The sequence below is a fragment of the Trachinotus anak genome, unplaced genomic scaffold (assembly GCF_046630095.1).
Source record: "Trachinotus anak isolate AG129_WGS33_773 ecotype Australia unplaced genomic scaffold, CSIRO_AGI_Tana_v1 ptg000018l, whole genome shotgun sequence".
Lineage (NCBI taxonomy): Eukaryota > Metazoa > Chordata > Actinopteri > Carangiformes > Carangidae > Trachinotus > Trachinotus anak.
Window position 1 is genome coordinate 10,371,043 of NW_027273869.1, and position 22,306 is coordinate 10,393,348.

Below are 22,306 nucleotides of genomic sequence, written 5' to 3' on the forward strand. Positions count from 1 at the left end.
CTCGGTTGTCAGTGTTTCACAGCGAAGCTTCATTCATATATTGTGTATTGTACCACATTTTGACACATTTCTAAGCTTAAATTTTACCACCTGCATCTGTAATTACTACCTTCATTATTCAAAACACTTAACTGCGCTGTGCTGTGTCTCCAAGCCAGAGTCTGAAAAGAGTTTGGACATTCAACATCTGTGCCAACTTTTGTTTTCTTTTTTGAGCAGGCTGGTTCCAGTGGCAGTGATGTTGGTCGGTCCAGACTGAAATGTCTCAGCAACTTCTGCATTTAGAGGATCAATCCCACGCTACCGACCGTGGTAATCCCCTGACCTTTCCTCTCCAGCCATGGGCAGGATGACATTTTGGTGTTTTTTTTGCAAAATCTCTTGACAACTGTTGGATGGATTCATTGTCAGAAAATTAGGTACAGATGTTTGTGGTGCCCAGAGGATGAACCCTGCCCATTTGTAGTTCTGATGGCTTTTCATGGAGCTCCGCCAGCGGGTCAAACGTCTCAGTTATCCTGTGAAAAAAATTCAACATGTACCGGATAGATTAGCACAAAATGTAACTGTAGAGGTCCCCTGTCTTTTCCTTTAGCACCATCATCATCAGACTTTCAATTTGTCCTGACTTCAAAGCTTTCCATTTCTACTAAACCATATCAGGCTGTGTTGGTCACATACAGTAAACAGCGTTACACTAAAGCACGACTGTTGCTATTAACCTGTGTTTTGGTGTGAACTAACCAGATGCTTCATTAACTGAAGGGCTCTCCTGGACTTCGAAAGAGGCTCCTGGATTGTGACTCTTCAGCTTATGTTGGCAAGAAAATTAAACCATAAACAAATTTTGTGTTGCACAGAATGAAGAGCATAACAAATGGTCTTTGAGGAGCCTACTTGAGGCCTATTTTAGGCGCAAAGCTAATTCTGTAGTCCATCTTTTATCAGCTGTTAAGCACTGAGAAGCTGCGTATTAGTTAAAAATGCAACGTTTTAATCAGAAAGCAGGTTCAGACAGCTGCCTTGGTAAATATTCAACATCTCGGAGCACGATGTTGAATCCATGACAAGTTTCCGGTGGTGATGTAGCTCTCCCTGACATTTGACCTGCAAATAAGATGACCAATAAGACGATAAGACTTCCACTTTTTTTTTTTTTTTTTTTTTTTTTAAAACACCGATCTCATGTGCAGTTGAGGTGACATGGGAGCCCATGGTTGAGCATTAACTCAGATTGTTCTGTGGAGGACACTTTACGGCCCTTCTCTCTTTATAGCACTGGTTTTATGTTGTTATTGTTTACAGTGGGAAAACCGGCTACTGAGACTTCATCTTTGCTCCAGCTGGTCATTCACCAAATTTACCACTTTGACCTTACATGTGAAACTTAGTACAAAAAAAAGGTTAAAAAGAAAGATATTTATATATATATATATATATATATATATATATATATATATATATATATATATATATAAATTTGTGGTGATACTAACAGCAACTGCAACTTTAGCGCAGGATTCCTGCTGCTGCTCTTCATTTGCAGACTGAGCCAAAGTAATGTAGAGAACTGCAAATGCACAGAGTTTGGTGTGCAGCTCATCTTTGCCGCGTCTTTTCTAGATCAAAAACCTCAAGACGTCAGTGTGAGTCCTGAGGTGGAGCCCACATATCATTCCTAACTAACCAACTACGGGGGGGGGGGGGACAATTAGATTTAACAAGAATCATAAAACACAGGCTAGTCTTGGTCTTTTTACAGATTAAGAAAAGGGCTAATGGAGCCTCATTAACCAGCTTCGTTTTATGTCTGCCACATTTGATGTTCATTAGATAGGTTCAGAAAGGAAGCGGAAAATTTACCAGGATTTATCAGCTGACTTATTTTTTATCAAAGGGAAAACAAGGTGTTCCCAATGTCTTGTTCGTCCAGTGCGTGGAAATCACTTATTGCACATTAAACCACATGAATGAACAGTAAAGTAAGAAGTGAGGTGTAGTAACAGTTAGTAAAATGTGATTTTATATCTGTGGGTTTGCCAACATTTATGACTGGGAATTGTCTGCTATTTAGCCCTTGGAAGTGCTCTTTGTCACTGTTGTGGGGAACAGCTAATGTGTCCTCAAGTCTGAGTCAGATGTGACTGTAGACCCCCAGAGAGTGATTACTAGAGACTGAAAAAAAAAAAAAAAAAAAAAAAGAATGAAGAGATCATAAAGAGACTAAGATTTACTCAGCGGAGATATCTGGAAACCTGCTTTTTGGAACAAGTGTGAAAATGTTAAAATGATAAAAGGCTCCATCTTGAAACCTAAATTTTGATGTTTTGGTTTTGTGAATGTGTGTTGTCCTGTGAGGGTTGGAGCTAGGTACATGGAGTGAAATGCCAGTAACTTGAAGTTATTTCATTGATCTTACAGTAACAGTCAAATTTAATGTTAACCCCCTTATTGAGGGTGAGGTGGGGCAGGATCTAGGTTGGCGGTTGGCGGGAAGAGGTGTGGTCGTTGTTGTGCATTGTGTGTATTGCTCAAATGTTTGCATCTCAGGCTGGAGTTTGCAAGAATTTCCCCACTAAAGGAGCTGCTGCATCATTTTTTTATGATCCCTGTTATGCACAGAGCTCCATGATCTCGCTCATATGCATACTCCATTTCCAAGCATATTTCTTTGAAGAGGAAACGATTCAGCCCAAAACATACTGTATTTATATTCTGTTCCTTTTTACGCTGGGCAGTGTAGTAGATTTAACCATTTTTGTAATACAGAGCTTATCTTACTAAGCAAGGGGTAAAAACTGATAAGCCATACCTCTGGTTTTAAAATAAAAAGTACAGGTTTTAGAGCTTTCAAGGAGGCACTGAGCTTCCTTTTGAATATAAACAGTTCTTGTAAAATTAGACTTGGTAAAACTTATGATATAGAGCTCACGGTCCTACAGCTGGAATCTAGTGTGAAGCCTAAAAACTACAGAGACCCGTGTAAACTGCTGCTATGGCAAACATGTTAAACAGCACCGTGGTTACATGTACTGTACAGATGGCTCTACTGCCATCTATTACTGCTCTCCAGACAAATCACTACATCCAATTAGATTTATTTGAGCGTGACATCCAGCAGGCATTTTCTACCCTGTTTCCCTGTGTTTTTTTTTTCTTTTCTTCACATTAATGGACCAAAATGACAGAAAAATAACTTCCCAGCAACACTGACACCCCGTGTACCTTCTTAACACGACCCCAGAACCTCTTCAAGCCACATATCAGATCATGCAATGCAGAGCAAATGATGTTAACCCCAAAGTGAAGAACAGCTCTTACTTAATCTTCATTTATTCAGATACTCCTGCTGGGATGAACAGTTACTGCACAGGTCGTCTTCTGAATTCATAATTACTGCAGCTACCAAGACTGTCTGATATTTACATATAAGGGGGATAAATGGCAACATTGGTAAGTAAATAAATAAATAAATAAATAAAATATTTCGTAAAAGGCTTCAATTCCCCATCAATTTGGAAGAAAGATGAATACAGATCTGATTACACTGAATGTTTGGGGATTTTCATACCCTTCACAAATTTGTCAATCATAAAAAACAAAACAATATTTCATCAGTCTAATTTTGAGCTTGTTTGTCTTTTACTGAGTGGATGAAGTTGGACCCAAATCTCCAGCATCTTAACCAGTTCCTCCATTCAAGCCCCAGTTTTAGCCCCATGCTATAATCATAGACGGGCTATTGAAATCGCCAGTGTAAACAGATTGTTTGTCATGCACAGAAAGTGTCCAAACATGTCACCATGTGGTGCAATAAACGCAGCCTGCATGTAACTGAGAAGATAAAAGCTCTCGGCTCTATTCGGCCACGTCCATGAATGCCGAGGAGTCCCCCCCCCCCATTTGCAAACAGCATTCTTATGATAATGGAATAATGCTGGTGCTTTAGTTAATTGTGTATATGCGATAGTGGTGGGCACCTTTTGTTGCGAGCTCTCGTGAGCCTAAAGGAAGGAGCTGGCAGGGATTATAAATTCCCCCCAGCGACCGCACTTTATACCCACTTTGCATTGAATGAGTGGAGTGTTTGTCTTTATTTGATTTGGATTAAGATTTTGTAGGATGTGTTCAGCAGAGGTATAGCATTTTTTTTTATTTTTTTTTGTGTGTTATTTTGTATAGGATATCTATCAAATGCTGCCTAACCAGGTGGCTAAATAAAAATCTCTCTGAGTAGCTCAGGATGTCACCAGAATAAGAAGGATCCTTTACAACAGGTGCAACATATAAATTTGTTCACAATGTGTCCAAATCAGAATTTCACCCTGTACTGGGCAAAGTAGGACAGCAGCTTATCTTAAGTGGGGCACTTTACTTAACTATACTTACATACTCTAAATCAAGCTCGAACTGTAGGGTTACAATAATAGTTTAATTGACTGGATTCACATTTTTGCATTTCAAAGCACTCCGGCTGATATTGCTCACTGAAATGAATTACCACGCAGAGAGTTTGACGGGACTCACTTTGGAGCCTTTTGGTGACCTCACCAAATACTGAGGACGTCCACTGACGTCTTACTGATGAGCACATATCCTTGAGTTACCAAACCGACAGCATAGCATAAGGACAGCAACAAGGTAATAATGTTCAGATGCACTATAAGAAAAGTGCCAAATGTTATGGAAAAAAGTCCAGTTATTTACTGAAGACAGTCACTACTGGTAATAACGACTATATTTTGCTACTACACTGTAGAACTTCTTGTACTGACTTCTATGATACTGTATGCCTAATACTATACTTCCAGATTGTACTGAAATATTAAGCTATACTAATTCCAGAGTGGAAGTCTATATAATAGTACTTAAGCTTTTTTTTTTTTTGTGAATACAAGCTGTACTTTAGAGTGGGCCCCCACATTATACAGCTATACCCAAATTGCTTCTTTTAAAGTACTATTACTATGTACTGACATTCCTATTTAAGTATGCTATACTGAGTGTTATTAATGTTCAATATCTTTGTACTTAAGCAAATGTTCAGTAGTTGTGTAAAAGTTTATTTCAGTTCAAATAATTATTTGAGCTCTAGTCAATGAGAGTTCATGTTTTACACAGAGAAAATTGGTTTTAACTGGATTGCACTGGTGTAGCAATACACCAATTGGGTTGCCTCAGCTGCAGTATGTTATTTATTGATTTATTTACAAAGCCTTCAACAAGTCACTGCAAATTCCTCTTCCTCTCTGATTCACTTCCTGCCTACCTCTGTCAAGCACATGCACATGTTCTTATCATTCATGTGATTTCCTGTCACTTGGCATCACGGGCCCGCAGCACCTCCACTGAATCAGCTCCTTCAGCCCCATCACCTGCAGGCACTCACCTGTCCGGTCACCTGTCCGGTCACCTGTCCGGTCACCTGTACCGTCCCACGGTCACTGCGTGTTACTGTACCAGCAGTGTGAGCCAGCTGGCTCCAATTATCTGAGCTAATCTGATGCTTCTTCTGAGCAGCAGTTAGTAGATGCATTAATTAGTCGGCTAATTTAGGCTTAGGAGCCGTTTAATTCGGATGGTTAATTAAGATTGGGGCAAGTTGTTGTATTTGACAAGTTTTACATTTTAAATGAAGTATCATTCAGCTGGGAAAAAACAAAAACTGATGGTCCCAGCAAACAGGTTTATTCTCAGCAGTCTGTAAACAAGGTAAGGATGTGTCACAGTCGCGTGACCTTACAGTTACTTGTCTTGTTTTGAGTCCACAGTTTCAGTAGTTATTTGATTTTTAGAAACTATGATATCTTTAAAATAATAATAATAATAATAATAATAATAATAATAATAATAAAAGGCTGACCTGTTGTAGCTGTCAGTGTAAAGGACTGGCGTTAACCTTGCTGTCCCGCTGGGCTCCTACAGTTAAGCTAACTAGCTTTGGTGAGAAATAGCACGAAGCTGAATTTGTCGGCGAAAATACTCGCACACCTGAGGTTTTATGAAGACACAATATCGCAAAACACTTGACATGTCCGTGGTTTGGTTTCTTAAGTTGGTTATGAGCGGGTTTTAACGTGGGGGAAAGCCGCAGTGAGGGGAAGTAATGTAAAGCTAAAGAGTTATCTGGTTTGACTTGGCTAACCTCGCTACTGCTAATTTGAGTTAGCGACGCTTGAGTATCCGGTAAATTAGACTAGTTGAGACTCAATAGAAAACATTTAAATATGCTTTTAAAGCCTCTACTTTTGCTTGCAGGGGCGTTGTGAAGTTATTGACAGTTAACCTAAAACCAATAGTCAACATGTGAGCCGAAACGTGGCTGACTCGGTGGCACCTGTACTCGCCTCAGACCAAAACCACTGAAATCAGCTTTAATGAAGAGGAGGAATCTGTCATCACTTGTTGCCAAAGTTTTGTTAAGACTGCAGCGAACCCCCACCTAAATCAATGGTAGGTCATTAATATTCATTTCCATTTATTTGACCTGCACAGTGCAGAAAGTGATGTTTGACAAGTTAAATATGATAAATCTGTTCCCTAATGCGTCTAAGGAGGTTAAACTTCTCAGATGTGGCTCCTGGAGGGACATTTTTACCAAGAGTGTGCCAGTGGTATAATGAAGGCCTACTTGTAAATCATATTTTATTATTTAATATAATATACAGAACGTGTATATATATTAAATAAGTAAAAGCCATCAAATTTTGGCCACGCGTTTCTGGGTATTATAGTTGAGTCTTCTAATGGTTGGTGAATGAGTATTTTATTTAATTATGATTTTTTTTTTTTTTTTTTTTTTAAGTATTAAATCTGTTGCGTTAAGTTTTGGAGGGTGTTTTATTTTGCGTTCGCGTCGTGGACTCTTGTGGAGGACGTGTCCTCAAAAGGTTGCGCGTTTTGGGGAATAAATCAGCCGTACAACCGTCCCCGTCGGTCAAAAGTTGGAAAATGATAAAACTTTTGTTCATTAAAAGAGGCCGAATCCTTCCCTTTTTTTCGCAATGTCGCCCAAAAGTGTCGGCATTTCCAGCCGAAATTGGACATAGAGGGTGCACCTTTGCGCAGAGACCGGTTTAGTGCTGAGAGGCTCCTCTGGGTGCACAAAGACAGCGGCTCGGAGAGGAACTTGTTCAGAGTGAACCGGGGACGCTGGGAGGCGAAATAAACAATCTCCGGGACTCGAAGTGGCCACGGCCGCGCGGTATTACCCCTTTAAACACACGATCCCACCACCCATCCACGAAATACAAGGTAAGGACTTGTTTTTAGCACGTTTCAGCGGGACTGGAGGGCTGCGGAGCGGGTTAAACCTCCTTCGCTTTGGCTTCCCGAGCATGGTTGTTTTTGCAGAAAATGGCGTCATCGCCCTCTTGTTTCTGCCTGGCCGCGGTGGGGAGAGGAATAGTTTCAGAGACTTGTAGCAGCCTTTACATGTGGCGTTTACCCCCTCGAAGATCAAACCACTTACTGCAACGTGTTTTATTCAATAGTGAATCGTCAAAAGATGAGATCGGTGATGATTTCGCTCGGTAGAAGGACGCGCAAAGATGGAAGGGTCACCGGTCCTGTGCGCCAAGCTGCTTCTTGGAAAAGGTGGCACGGAGCCGCAAAACGCAGCGTTTTACATTCATAATAATGTCATCCTCGCCGGCCCTAGGCTGATCCAAATGACCGAGGGTGGTTTAATGTTATTACCCAGGTGGTGATGGACGTATTTATGGGAGTGCTGCACCTTGTCTTTGTGTGTATTTTATTCGGGTTAGCTCGTTTTTACGCCGCACTCCCCTGCCATGCTGCAATCGTTATGAGGGGCCTCTCTTTTACGGCTTGAAAGGTGCATTTTATACTTGGCTTTTCCTTTGATCAAGTTAAGCTGCCCCTTTGTTGCTCATAATAGTGGCGTTTTTAGGCTGACAATATAACCGTGTAAAAAGAGATTTTCGGGGATAATGGGGGCGATGCAAATCGTGCCATGAGAACGGCGGCTGCCCTGCGCTCTGGTTCGCTGCTTGCCAGACGAGGACAGCCTGAATGAGATAAAAATAAAAGTCTTTTGGACGAACCACATAGTTTGCACAAAACTGGGGAAGTCCGGCGCTGCGCAATGATTGTGCTGCTGCTTTGCGCAGAGCACAGTGGCAGCTGCTGTAACCGCCGCCACCATTTCGCCGCGATATTTTTTGTGTGTGTTGGCCAACCTTTTGTAAATAGTTGGGGACTCTTGGATAAAAGAGTACAATAGTATTCATGCGGGCCTTTATGGCCTGTGAATGCGGTCCTAAGTCCCACTCCGGCTGTCCTGTCTTTCCCCGTCAGCTACGTGCATGCGTCCTAGCACTGGCCACCACACATCCACCATAGCGAGGCCACTCGGTTCCCTGTGTACACGCTCTGCTTGGTTCCTCCTGTGACCAAAAGTCGAGGACCGACCGTGTGCTGAGTGTTACGGTACAGGCCATCACGATCAAAATCGAAACAACAACGAAACATCAGCCACGGAGACTGCACATCGCTCGCTCCGTGCACATTTTTATTAAGTTTCCTGAGTTATGCAACCGCATCCCCGTAGAGCGAACTGCTCATCCGCCTTTATTTACCCGTCACCCACCGTCGGATGGATATCTCTGTGTGTAATATCTGGTGAATTGGACCAGTCCCTGCGGCGACGACACTGAATTAGGAAGATATGTCATTTGCAAATCACCCAGTGCCATTTGCGTCACAGCCCGCGGCCTCGCACGCCCATGGGGGGCGATGGAGTTGCAAATGGAGACTGTGTGTGTGTGTGTGTGTGTGTGTGTGCTGACGCTGCCCCAGCTGAAAGGGAACCAATAGACACGGACTCGGGCGGCAACAATCGCCGTGCGCTTCCACTCTCCAGCAGTGCACCGACCTGGGATTCTGTAACAACACGGAAGATCGCGCAGTTTATTCGGGATGGTTATGTTTCCATCGCACCGTCTGGGATGCGTAAGTGGATGCGTACACACACTGATTAAACCGGCTCAAGGGCTCGACAGGCCAGTCGGATAGGAGTGTATCCGTCCAGTCCGTCCCTCATGGTGCTCTGTCCATGTGGCTATTGTGGAGTCGCTCATGTGTGGATAAATGCCTTTCTACAGGATCGTGAGGACCGTAAAACCTTCATTAACATCGCAAAGACTAACGTTGGATTATGATTCGTACACTGGATACACACTCGTCGTTTTTATTACATCCACAGCGCGCCACGCGTTTCTGGCTTGGAGATGAGCAGGGCGTTTTTATCCAGGGACGTTTTATTTGTTGCTGTTGCGCTTTTGGGCACTGCGCATGGTGTCATCCACCGGAGCCCAGAGAACTTATTCACAGGCAGAAAGTCCCGAAATTGTCAAACTAGGAAGTGAAGAACCAGTCAGCATGGGGATCGAGTATAGGCTTATGTTGTAGTGGATATAGAAGACAGAGACTGCTAACAGGCCTATTTTACATATATAGGCCGGCAGTGTCCACTTCCTGTACTAAAAAGCTGTGAATACACCCAGGTAGTGTATCAGGTCTTGTTATAGCTGCGATTAAACAAAGGAAAAACAAGTCAAGAAATAGTGATTGTTATCTAGACCCTGACTATTTTTTATCATTGATGATTTAAGGTTCACAAATTACTGCAAAGCTGCATGCAACTGCGGACCTGCATGTGGCTGCTATTTTAGTATGGACTTGTTTGATTGGAAACTTACTTTGCATCACATACTGACAGACAGAGGACCTGACTCAGTTTGAGTTCAGATGTAGACATGTACTGTACATGTTCGGTAAAGTTAATCAATTCAGCTTAGGCCTGTCACCATCACCCCCTCTAAAAGCTGTAACATAGTACAAAAGTAACTCTGCCACTGGAAATGGCCAGTCTAACCTTGCGGAGGAGTATGAATGGGTAACTAGGACATGTGTGTAGATAACAAAGTGGGTTATAAAGAACTAAAATAAAAAAAGGGGGGGGGGGGGGGGGGGGGGGGGGATCAGCCTGAAGTTGACAGAATTGCTTTGCATGTTTCAAATACATATATTATAATGTTGTTCCATATACCGTATCATCCCATTCATCCCATTTGCAAGTCTTTTGCTGGCATCCTATTATTTCATGAGACCTGGGGTTATAGCAACCTGAGATTAGTCTTTCCTTATTAGAGCAGCAACTAAGTCTGCCTGTCTCTCCACCTTGATAAAGTTTCCCTAGTTATCATAGGTTTGGACCAGAGTGGATGCTGACTGCAACAGTTTAATGATGTCAGCATATGATTCAGTCAGTGTAATGATATACTGTTGTGTTCAGTCACTGAGTCAGCTTGTCAAAACAGTGTTCAAGTGAAGTCAGTCAACAAACCCATTAACCTGCCTGTCATATAATCAGTCAGTAAGGCAAACAGGAAAACAACCAGGAAATCAGTGTCAGGCAGTCAGTAAGGAAGTCAACTAGTGATCCAGTCAGTCAAGCCAGGAATAGAATTGCTGCTTTCTTGCTTTGACATTTCTGACATCACCATATGCAGTGCTTGTGGTTAAGCATACATTTACCTGCACTTTTAGAGGCTTGATTTCAGAGATCATAGGCCGCACTTTCACACCTGGCCTGAAAATGCCCATTATGCATCTCCCATGGCTATATTTATTTAAATCTGTGTCCAGCTCCCTGCCCCAGTCTGCTGCTACATCTTTTTATATTGCTTTGAATCAAGACTACACATTGTACTATGCAGATTTTTCCTTTCATATCTGGTTTTTGAAGAGTCAGTAGCATTTTTTTTTTTTTGCCAAATTCAACTTTTGTGTACCCACTGTCCTGCTACAAAGTGTGTCCTGGCTTCTATGGGTGATGAAAGTTATCACAGAAACACAAGGTGTGCTTATTGCAGCTCTAAAAACAGCATATGTTCCAGTCCAGTAAACTTTGTTCAGCAATGAAATCTAGGCAGAAACTGATATTTTGCTATTTGGGAGACTGAATGCTATTTCTGTAGTAAGGGGTAAAATGTGGGTGTATGTGTGTGCACAACTCCGTACGTGTGCAATTTTTGTGTGTATGTTAGTGACTCTCAGGTATTTTCCCATTTGAAAAGATATCTCTGCAGAGAATGATTTGTCGCTGCAGTGAGTAATGTTTGGGAGTTTCCTAATACATAATATTTCTACACTCAGGACCAAGTGGGGTGTGTGTGTGTGTGTGTGTGTGTGTGTGTGAGAGATAATGTTAGCACATAGGAAACCACAAACTGGTAGTAAAATCATATTTGAAAGTCAAAGGTGGTTTGCTCCTCCCATATTATTTGTTTTTTGTATGTATATATGTATATATATATATTACAGCTGTCAAATACATCAGTCAGCCTAGTTAAGCATGTCTAACTTTTTCAAATGATGCTTGACATTTGTATGTCATTCACACAAGTCAGGAAGCCATGCTTCAGTCCGGTCAAACTCACACAGGTGTGGAGAAAGTCTGAGGTAGTGACACCTTTTGAAAACATGAGCTGCCAAGTGATTGGATGCAAATTTTAAAATATCTGGTTTTCCTGTTTTTTTTTGTTGGACACAGAAGCCATAATTTCATGGAATGTACTTCTTATGTGTGCCACATATTGGGTCAATTTTGTCAGATTAGTTTGATAAGATTGAGGTGTGCATATTATATACATATATATATATACATTGCAACACAACTTTATCTTTTTTTTTCTTGACACGTGGTTTTAGACATAAACCATGTATTTTCTATTACATTTACACTATAGTGCCTTGTACTACAGGACGATTACCTCTGTTTCCAAGATTGCCAACAATTGGTGAACTAAAAGTCAGGCAGTAAAAGGCCAGAGCCACAGAACATCACATCCACCATTCAGTAATACTGTCTAGAAATGCTCAGGAAAAATATTTTGAAGTAGTGGAGAGCTCTTGTCAGAAGGACATATCACTGTTCCCGTCCTATCATGTGGTCAGGTGGTGTGTCTGCTAGCAGTCAGCATCATGTCAGAGAGTGTGGAGTCCTTCCATTAGGAGGAAGTCCTGTCAGACCGCCTCCACACAGCCATTTGAAATAACTATGAGAAGGCAGGGACCTCTGCCACACACATATTGACTCTGGAACCACGCAAACATTTAAGTGTATACATACAGATATATGCATACATAATATACAGCATATGCTGTATATAAAAAGCTAATGTTTCTTTATTTGGTAGACAGCAAAGAAGCTGAGGTTTCACAGAAGCCAAAGTTCAGCTCTTCTGAGATGGATTTACCTCATTTGTTGCCTCTGAAAGGGCAAACAACGATTTGTCTCCCAAAATAAGACATGTTCCCAAATGGAAAACGCTTTAACAAATTGATTTCTGGCTGGTATAAACAGAATTCACCATGGATTATCGCTGGAGATGAAAATTGAAACATTGTAGAAGATGGTGTGTTTGTGAAATATTGAGCAATGGCTGTTAGATGTCATTTGCAATGGATGTTAGGTAGCATGTTTTGCTAAAAATGGCTAGCATATGAGAATAACTTTAAAAATGTCAGGACCATGGGAATTTTGCAGCGGAAAATTGTAGATTTAGTGAAACTGCTTCTGATGGAGTGAGTCATGAAGCTGGGTGAGTTATCAGGTAGAGGGTGATTTATTCAGGGTTATATTAGTGGATAGGAGAAGAGAAAATAATGGCTTATTTTTTAGTTTGTGCCATAAGTAATTAGCTCTCAGGATTGTTAGTTTCAGACCTTTTTTCAAGCACCTCAGGCATTTTGGTCTCATCTCACCCATTCATTTTCACCAGAGGCTCATATTCATCTTTTTCTGAAGTATGAGCCATAGTCCCAGTGTTACCTCATCATCAACAGTTGTTTATCAAGTACTATGCTCAGGAAGCATCATCAGGAGGAAGGAAGGAAATACCACTTTAAAACCTGTTTTTTTTTGGTCATTGATCTTTTGAAATTAAACTGTCAGTTTGTGTAGAATAGGCAATAATATTCTTTCTTGAATACATTTCCACAGCACATCATAAGACAGTCAAGACAATATTCCTTTCTTAAAATCAAACAGCGGTAAATTCCTGTCCCAATTATTTAACCCCTAAACAATGTTACGTTTAAGTGTGGAGCAGAATATGATGGTGCTCAACTGTCCTAAAAAGACTTAGCATATCATAGCATTTTGTTTGTCTAGAATAACTTTGCATTTGCTAAGAAATAGAAAAATAAAAAATAGAAATAGAAATTTAATTTCTTGTCTGTCAACATTACAGATATCCAGTTGTACAGAGTAAGTGGGGTGTAGATTAGGAGGCCGGATCAAGGATACCAAGCACCCTCAAAATCTCAGTTTGAGCCCAGAACACCTTCACTCTCATTACCTCAGTCAGAGCAGGAGTCACTACTTCATAACTACGTCTGTCTGTTGCCACGGAAATGGGAGAGTCCCTCGTGTTAGTGTGTGAGTGTATTATGTGCACGTGTGTAGCTGGATGTGTTTGTAGTTTGTCTAACCCCCTTTAAACAATTGTGTATATAAGTTCTGAGATGATTGTCCACACTGGGATTTTTAAGCCCGGGTCTGCTCTAGCCAACTGCTGCCTGTCAGGTTTTTATGAAACACTTCTCAACAAAGTAATTAGGCTGCTATTGGTTTTGGGTTGGGATTTGCAACCGTCTTGATGCCATGGCACGTTTAAATGAGACTCAGAGTCCCAAGATAAACCTACCTGTTGATTACCAGATAAACTTGGTGTGGTAGATGTAAATGAATGCAGTGAAGTGACTTTTTGCTTTTGACTTCTGAAAGCTCAGTTTTACAGAGATGCCCCTTAATGCTCACAGGTTTTCATTTGCAGTTTTTTTTGTTCAAAAGTAATCATTCTTCTGAAATTACTGATCTAAATACATTTCCCATAATGTCTTATTCTTATTCAAAATGACAGGGTGCCAGAGTGCATCCCAGCATGCATTAGGTAAAATGCTGAGAAACACCCTCAACAGGTCATCAGGGGCCACAGAGCTAACAGACTAACACACAATATTCAATTTCACTCAAGCGCACACTCACAATTAAGATCAATCTCGAGTCCTTGCCAGAGCTCGATGTCTGGAGGGAAAATGTGACCAACATGAGAAGAACATGCAAATTACACACAGATTTACCCAGGGGGAGTGTTGTTTTGAGGACAGGAGGGTAAGAGAGGGATGAGTCCACTTGAGTTTGATATTTATCAATGCCTTTAAGGATTGTACCAACTAAAATTATTTTTAAAATAAAGGAATAGGACCTTTTAAATGAGGTTGTTTCCTGACTTCAGTCAGTAGGGTCCTAATTTCCCATTATAGTTAATGGCTAGTGTTAATCTCCCTCCCTGATATAAATAGAACATGGGAAGGTGCATAATGCATTAATATGCCTGCTCTTAATTTTGCCAGAATATAAATTATTTTTATCTAATAGTTCTGTTTGAAATTAACTGTGTCGTCATTACAGTTAAATCTCAAAAAGGCAAACCTGTGCTAAGAAATGGTCCAGGAAGTCTCCAGATGGGTCTCCACCTGTAGCATCTGTCTGTACTTATACACAGTATTTGATGTTTTGATGCACCCATGGTAGAAGCCTTTGTAGAATAGATTCCACTGAATTTGTGTAATATGACACTAGGTCATAGCAACTTTCATTACCCGCATTTGTTTTGGACTCGTACTGCAGTCCCCTTGTGACAGACTCATGTTTCCTTGTGTACTTCCCTTCAAACCCAGTTGTGCTCATCTGTAACATAACAGCTCCATCATTACAAGTAGCTTCTGCTGTCGTCTTGTTGCATTGCTAAATGAACGGGTACAGAAATGTTTCCAACCTGAAATAGGAAGACAAAAAACTCCAGGAACAAACTATGCAGTTTATGTTTAAAGTCAACCACCACCACAGAGCGGCAGCTTACATCTGGTATTGTGTGGACCTTTGTGATCTCTTTAACTGTCTAATGTCCTTTTTTACAGTAATGCCAATAATCCAGTAGTTTGAACTTGATGTCCATGGAAAATTGATTACAGTGTACTGGACTGAGACTCTGTCGTTAAATGTTGTGAGAGGCTGTTTTCTGTATTTAGCCACAATTACAGAAACCTCTACACCTAGCTTTCTTGGTTATTTCTGCAAAGATTACTATGCAAAAATACTTTTGTTCCAACATAACAGACATAACTGTACATTAAACTTAGCTACGTCCTGCCCATTGTCAAGTCCTGACACGGTTGTCATGAAACGCAGATGCAGAAACTTAGTTTAGCTTTAAATTTCACTCAGAGCTCAGATACCTCTGTGTTCAGCACCATACCTATGTCATATCATCATTTCCACAGCTGTTAAATTGCAAAGTTTTTAATTTCCCATTATGAGGCCATAAGAGGAATCTGACCTTTGTCTTTTCACATATACAGGTTTTTTTGTTGACATTGTTCCGGCTGATTATTTTGTTTGTGAAGTTGTGTACTTATCCTGAAATGTAACCATCTTACCTGCTCCTCTTCAACTACTTCACTTACTAATCTGGATTCATCTGTGTGCATGCTTTTGTGTAGTGGTGCAGCTAAATCACATTCTTTGTATTAAGATAAATGTTGCGTTGGGGAAATCCCTCTGTGGGTCCTTTCTGTGTCACCGAGTGCTCCATGTCTTGTCTTGTGGAAACATCACAAGACTACAGAACTTTTCATCTAGAAACACACTTTAAGTGCAAGCGTTGTCTCCCTCTGCTGGAGATTTAGTGGAAATGCAGATGTACCTGTGTGGGAACATGACACTGGCTGTATGCAACCATCAGAGACCCCCACCACACTGACTAACTTAAAGCTTAAGCTTAACCACAGTTCAAGCTATTATACTATGTATTCACTATTCTATGATAGTTTACTGAAAAACTACACTATACAGTAATGTGTATTGGTCCCAGGCTCCAAGAGATGTCTTCTAATTATAATCAAAGGTCAATTCTCTCCCTTTCCCCTATTCTGTCCAGTTGTTTAGTGTCGTTCTACTGCCTGTTTGTTGTCTGATTGTTGCAAATTTCCAAAGGTCTGGGACTCCCACAGTATGTCATACCCACACTGCATTAAGCACAAGCCACCATTCAAGTCTTTAGGCATTTAAAGTGTAATCACTGACAAAAACGAACCTAAAAAGTAATTTTCTTTTGGACTCTAGACTCATCAGTTGGTTCACTTACCTTGGTGACAAATAAGGCTGTACATCCTGTAGCTAGGAGAGATCACAAAGGATGAGAAATCAGACAGCGACGGGGCAGCTCAACATGCCACAGTGCTGCTAAAGCATGTTATGCTGAGCCAGTGGAAATGAACATTGATGTGGTGTCAGGTGGCTGTGGCTGAGTCTCACCATTAGAGGGCAGCAACAAGTGTTATTTCATCATTGGTGCTGTAGTATAAATGGGTTCTTTACCACAGCAGTATACCATAAATAAGATATATGTTGGTCCCAGTAGAAACACTTTGTGTACTTCAAATATATTTGTATGTTGACAACAGCACTTGTTTGCATAAAACTACTTGTGATAAATGTTTTCTTTAATGCAGATTCACATACACATCAGCTAACAGTGTTCCTAGCACTATGAGGTGCTCTGGGAAAAACACATATATTCATTAGCATAAGCTATGTGAGGGAGGCCAGAGTATTAATTTTAAATGCACACAGAGATAGTGGGCCTCGTCCAGAGTAATTGTACCACTGGTGAATTAGGTTTAATTGTCCCGTCAGCAATATGACTAACAGTGGGAAACCATTACTGTGACCTTAAAATATTCAATTCTGTTTTATATTTAGATCCAGTTTGTGGCCTGGTGGCACTCTACAGCCAGCGAACACATAAAGATGTAATGTTAGCTGTGTGTTTCCGAATGCATTATACATGTTTTAACGAAAAATATATCAGCATAGAAATGTGCTGTAGTTATTGCATGTGTGGATATCAGAATATAATAAATCCTCCAGATTCAGCAAACCTAAAAGTTTCCTACAGTTTATCTGCCCTAACTCAATTTGAACAATGAGCAGGGCAGATAGTCACAACAATATCCAGTCTGCATAATTACACACACACATTTCTATCATGATTACTGTTGTGAAAATGCACATGTCCTTTAGTATTTCCATTATTTTTAAAGCATAAAAAGTATAATTGTTTCTGTATGTGACCATTATTATTCTCTTATTAATTAATGTTTAAGTACCAGTGATCCAGTAGGTAGGCTGTGTGTACATTCAGTTGAAGTGCAGCTACATGTGATGTGTACACAAACGGTACTAAGCAAAAGTCTTGTTGTTGCATGTTGGGGGTAAATCCATACACAAGCCAACATGAAAAGAGTGCAAAGATGAGATATAAGAAACCTCTGTGATTTCTTATCTGTTTATATGTTTTGATAAACTCACTAAGCTCAGCTACAGCTGTATACACAAGTTTTGTATTTTAGAAGGACATCCAGCAGCAGTGGTACTTAACTAAGTGCGCTCCTTGGCTCATGTGGGGTGTTGTTGCAGGTTACAGCTGTGTGCTGGTAGTGAACGTGTGGTGCAGCAGGCCAGTCTTGGCAGCATGGTGAAGGCCCAGAAGTCAACTGGGAGGAAGACCTCTGACTGTCTCCGCAGACAGGTACTGAACAAAAAAGACAAAAAATTCCTGGATGTTGCTGTCCAGTCTTTCTCCCTTCACTATCAGATTGTGAAAAACACACTTCTGTCATTATGTTTTAACTGAATGTGGAATATACAGTACATCCCACTTTACACATTTGAAATGACCAACACCATGTGGTTGTCTTTATACTACTTTACCACACACCATGCTCTTTGTTAGCATATAAAAAACAATAACTGACACAATGAGGTGTTCAGAAGAACAACATGTTTCCTGGATAAGGATTAAACTTAGTCTTGGCCTCATAAAATGTTTCACTGGATGTCTCTACAGAGCCTTTGTTTTAGTCAAGAACTAAACTTTTAGTGAAGAGCTAAACTTAGTCCCTGTTCTGGGCCCCTGTCCTGTTTGTTTGTCTTTGTATGTAAATCATGTGTTTATGGAAATTACAGCACTCTTGATGACAACATTTTTACCTGCATGACAGAGATAGAGTTTGTGCTCTAATATCAGGGAATACAAATCCACATCACTATAGTCCAGGAAACACCACAGAGATTTTCTTTTACTAGTTTCTCCTTTAATGCACGTACTTGATTCAGACCTTCATCTTCACAGTCTGTCATTATTATGATCCTTACTCTAATGACAAATAGTTTTTAAACTAAGGATCATGAGGGAAATAACTGATGAGACTTTGATGTATGGCATATGCCTATTGATATGAATATGGAAAATGAATCATGTTAACTAATGAGTCATAATAATTATAATCCATTCTGGTTAATCTAGATTTCACTCATCTACTTTATTGTTCATTTTACCCTGTAGTTTCATTCAGCAGTAAGTGGGAATTCATGACTAGTCCACCTACTCTAATCAGTGCCCTTTCTCATTCTTAGTGCTCACTGCTTTTCACTGGAGAATAAGAAATTAGTCATGAACAACTGATTGACTGACTGATTGCTAAGTGAATAGTGGCACTTTCTTTGAACTTTTTTCACTGGACAGTCATGATGTTGAAGTGTTCTTTTCTTGCCAAAGTAACACACAGGTTTAGGGTTGCAGTTATGCATCTCCTCACAATTTCCTACAGGCCATGACACACTGGTTGAGATAAAACTGTTTGGGTTCAGTGGTTGTAATAGGTAATGTGTGTTTTACCGCACAGATGGCTTCACCGAGCATGTGGAACATACTGTTAAGCTATTTTGTGGTCATTTGATTATGCTGTGGTATGCACAGTGTGTGCGTGCATGGGGATGACACAGTGTCCAAGTGGCACACTTGTCCTGTGGTGATGTGCTGTAATGTTCCTGAACGGTGGAGTCATTTATCCCCCTTCAAGGGCAGTGGGGACACGAGGAGTGAGAGCGACAGACACAGACAGAGAGAGAAAATGAGGATAAATTGGTGGGTGGGAGAAGAGGAAAGATGGGGGACTTAGAGGAAAAATAGGTGTGGACAAGAGGCACAGCTGCACACACACATCACACTTGCACATACAGATGAATGTGTGCAAACTGAAGGGCTGATGTGGAGTCACTTATCTGCTGAAGGGTGTCTGTGTGCGACAAGGTTAACATCTCCCTACAAAATCTCTGCATGCTCAGGAGACATGACAGCAACACACACACACACACACACACACACACACACACACACACACACACACACACACACACACACACACACACACACACACACACACACACACACACACACAGAAACACACATCTAAAGTCTGCCGGGGTGACACCTCATTCTGTCTAACAAGATGTGTTTTTTTCTTATTTTACAGGACAGATAACTCACATTTATCAATGATAGACACTGGTTCTGCTGTTGAGTTTATTTCAATATTTCTCAAGTTCAATATCAAGTTTTTTATATTTTATAAGCTTTAGTGCTTTTTAATGTATTTGTTAAGAGTTTTTAGTATTCAGTGGGTAACTGTGTCCTTGTCTGACCAAGAAACTGGTAATGAGCTGAACTTAAAACGTCACAGTGCACGGCTGATATTTATCTTTGGTGAACTAACAAAATCTAAAATCACAACAACATGTTTTATTATTGTATTAATGTACCTACATAGTTGTTCATCCTCTTGAGCTCATGTTTTATGTGTGGTTTTGCTCCAATAGAGTGGTGGTCAGACAGAGATGGAGGAAGCCCAGCTCCAGTCAGACACCCAGCATGCACCACAGACGCAGCCCCATGGAGGAGACCAGTCCTCTGATCAAGACCAACTCCAGACGTCTGCTTCGGCTGAGGTGCTTTCTGAGAACTGTGACCAGAAGGAAGTTCCAATGGATGTCGAGGAAAAGGATGACTCTTCTGCTCTGGCCCAGCCCCCGGCCAAGTGGAAGCCCATTCCTCCTCTGCTGCCTGAGCCCGAGCACCAGGGCAGCACTGCCACTGGGACCAGGGACCAGAGCTGCCAGACTGAGGAGCAGCTTCAGCAGACCAGTGCAGGTCATAACACAGGTTGGTAAAGTTTTCTCCCCTCAGCACTTCCTGCTGCTTTGGTTCATCCACCTACAGGCCAAGACTGTGTGCCAGGCCCCTGTGTAACTTCATTACCGGAGCATTTCAGTAAGGCTGGATGTGTTCTCAAATTATAATCAAATGGTTTGTTATTACAGAGAAAATGGCAGCTGAGAGGAAGAGCTGCCTAAAGCTTTCAACACCACAGTATGCCCTACTGGTTAGCTTACGTTATCAAACATTAATGAACATTTTATTTGGAGCTTGATTTATTACAATAGCTTTTGTACAACTTTTGTATTGTTTTGATGGACTTGAAAGTCATCTCTGTTTGTGTGGAAGCCACAAAATGAAGGGAATGAAGCCATTAACACAGTAGGAAATTGGTCCCGACTGACCCATTGATAGAGGATTGTAAAATGTACTACTATGAAATCTGCCATTATGATGATGTAATGTTTTTTCTGTTGATTTCTGGAGTGTTTGTTTCCTTTCAGCTTGTCTGCCCAGGTTCATTTCTGCCTTAGCTTTCCTCCTTCTGTCCTTTAGGAACAGATGTGGCCGTCTTGATTCACATGTAAATCCTGCTACTGTGAGTTAATTTCTAACTCTGCTACTAAGAAAACAGTTGCACCACTCGCAGTAAAAGGAAGCTGTTTGTGTCAACTGACATTTTTGGTTGAATGATCTTTGACCCTCTTGCAGAGGGGGGGTGTGGAGGTCGGCAGGTCACTGACCTGCGCCGCTGGGATTATAGCAGTTTGCCTGGGAGAGGTGTGGGGGGATGGGCATGAGGAAAACACATTCTGTCACACATTAATACATAACCTCCATCTCGCTCTCTGCCAAAACCTCTTACACAGCTGTCATTCACATCTCTAGCTCTCTTTCTGTCTGCATCTCTCTGGGTGTGTCAGTCTTTTTGCTGGTCTTTTCTGTCTTCTGTCTGTCTCTCACGCACCTACACACAGACCCACAAACACACACAGATTGGCAACTCTGCACTGCATACTATGTAGTGTGGGTTTGCGTGCTTGTGTGTGTGCATTCAAGCATGTGTGGGGCCAGCAAAGCTGAAAACATGCAAGCGCTCAACTTCCAGTCTTGTTTTCTGAGCAGAAGTAACTCAGTCTTGGAAATAACAAAACCGAAAAAAATAAAACAAATTCTGTCTGGTTAAAATAATCATTTGATATATATGTATATAATGTCATAAATTAACAAAATGCAACGTGGTCCTCTAATTCATAGTAGTTTATCTTGGATAAGGTCAATTGTAGTCTGCAGGCTGTAATTGAAGTGCATGCTTCAATACAAACAGAGGATATTTGTCACAGCTTTGTCACAATGACAGTGTTTTATTTGGAGCTTTGTCTCAGTCATCGCTCTTACAAAATGCTCTTTTTTGTTGCAGAAATAATGCTCTCCCTGTGACCTTATTTCAAATCAATATAATGCAGTGGTTGTCAAACTGGGGGGCATGCCCCCCTGTTTGGGCATATTGCCACTGCAGGGGAGGCGTGGACGACCAGGGAAAAAGTAGAGTGAAACTAAGTTGAATGAATGTGGTCTATGTAGGGAAATAACCAAACAAGAGTTCACTGATGCCATCATGCTTACCTTTAATTCACTAAAATTAAACATGGATCGGGGTTTTATTGGTTTCTTCCCCTGTCATTGTTAATGATTGATAATAATTGCGGTGTGAGAGGGGCCTTGAACCTCTTTCATCTTCTGAAAGAGGCCCATGCCAGAAAAAGTTTGAGAACCACTGATATAATGTGAGAAATGAAATAAACTTAAGTTGCATTCACTCATGCACTGCAGTCCTGAACTTATGTGGACATTACCCAGAGGAGCTGTATGTGAGAATGCAAATGTCCGAATCAGTATGGACTTTACCCTGCCAGCTCTCTTGTACAAAGTCTGTGAAATGTCTGATTGAGCACATTTGTGAATAGAGATGTCACTTCTCGCCAAACTGAGTATTTCCAGTAGGTGAAAAAGCGTCTGACACAGACAGTTTCCTATTGTGTGCTACATCTATGAAAGGGCAACTCCAGACATTGTTCAAAACGGCTTGAGGCAGTTTAGGTGATTACAGGATCTGTGTTGGTGTGTATGAGTGTAATTGCTCTGCTCTGTTGGCT

At 41.0% G+C, this 22,306-nt stretch overlaps 1 protein-coding gene across 6 annotated transcripts in view; it reads left to right on the plus strand.

Annotated features, from left to right (window-relative positions):
• The first annotated feature begins 5,121 nt into the window (after positions 1-5,121).
• The window catches only part of znf800b (zinc finger protein 800b), a 29,602-nt gene continuing 12,417 nt past the window's right edge, over positions 5,122-22,306 (plus strand). Inside the window, exons 1-4 of one of the 6 annotated variants that reach the window (XM_071502895.1) lie at positions 5,804-5,943; positions 6,259-6,453; positions 17,573-17,684; positions 19,814-20,156. In XM_071502895.1, coding sequence (XP_071358996.1) covers positions 17,628-17,684; positions 19,814-20,156 — 400 coding nt within the window. In that variant the 5' untranslated portion in view covers positions 5,804-5,943; positions 6,259-6,453; positions 17,573-17,627. Of the gene's footprint in view, positions 5,713-5,803; positions 5,944-6,258; positions 6,454-7,116; positions 7,255-8,841; positions 8,974-17,572; positions 17,685-19,813; positions 20,157-22,306 lie in introns of those variants that run through there. The other 5 variants (XM_071502897.1, XM_071502896.1, XM_071502898.1 and 2 more) reach the window with 5 other exon arrangements.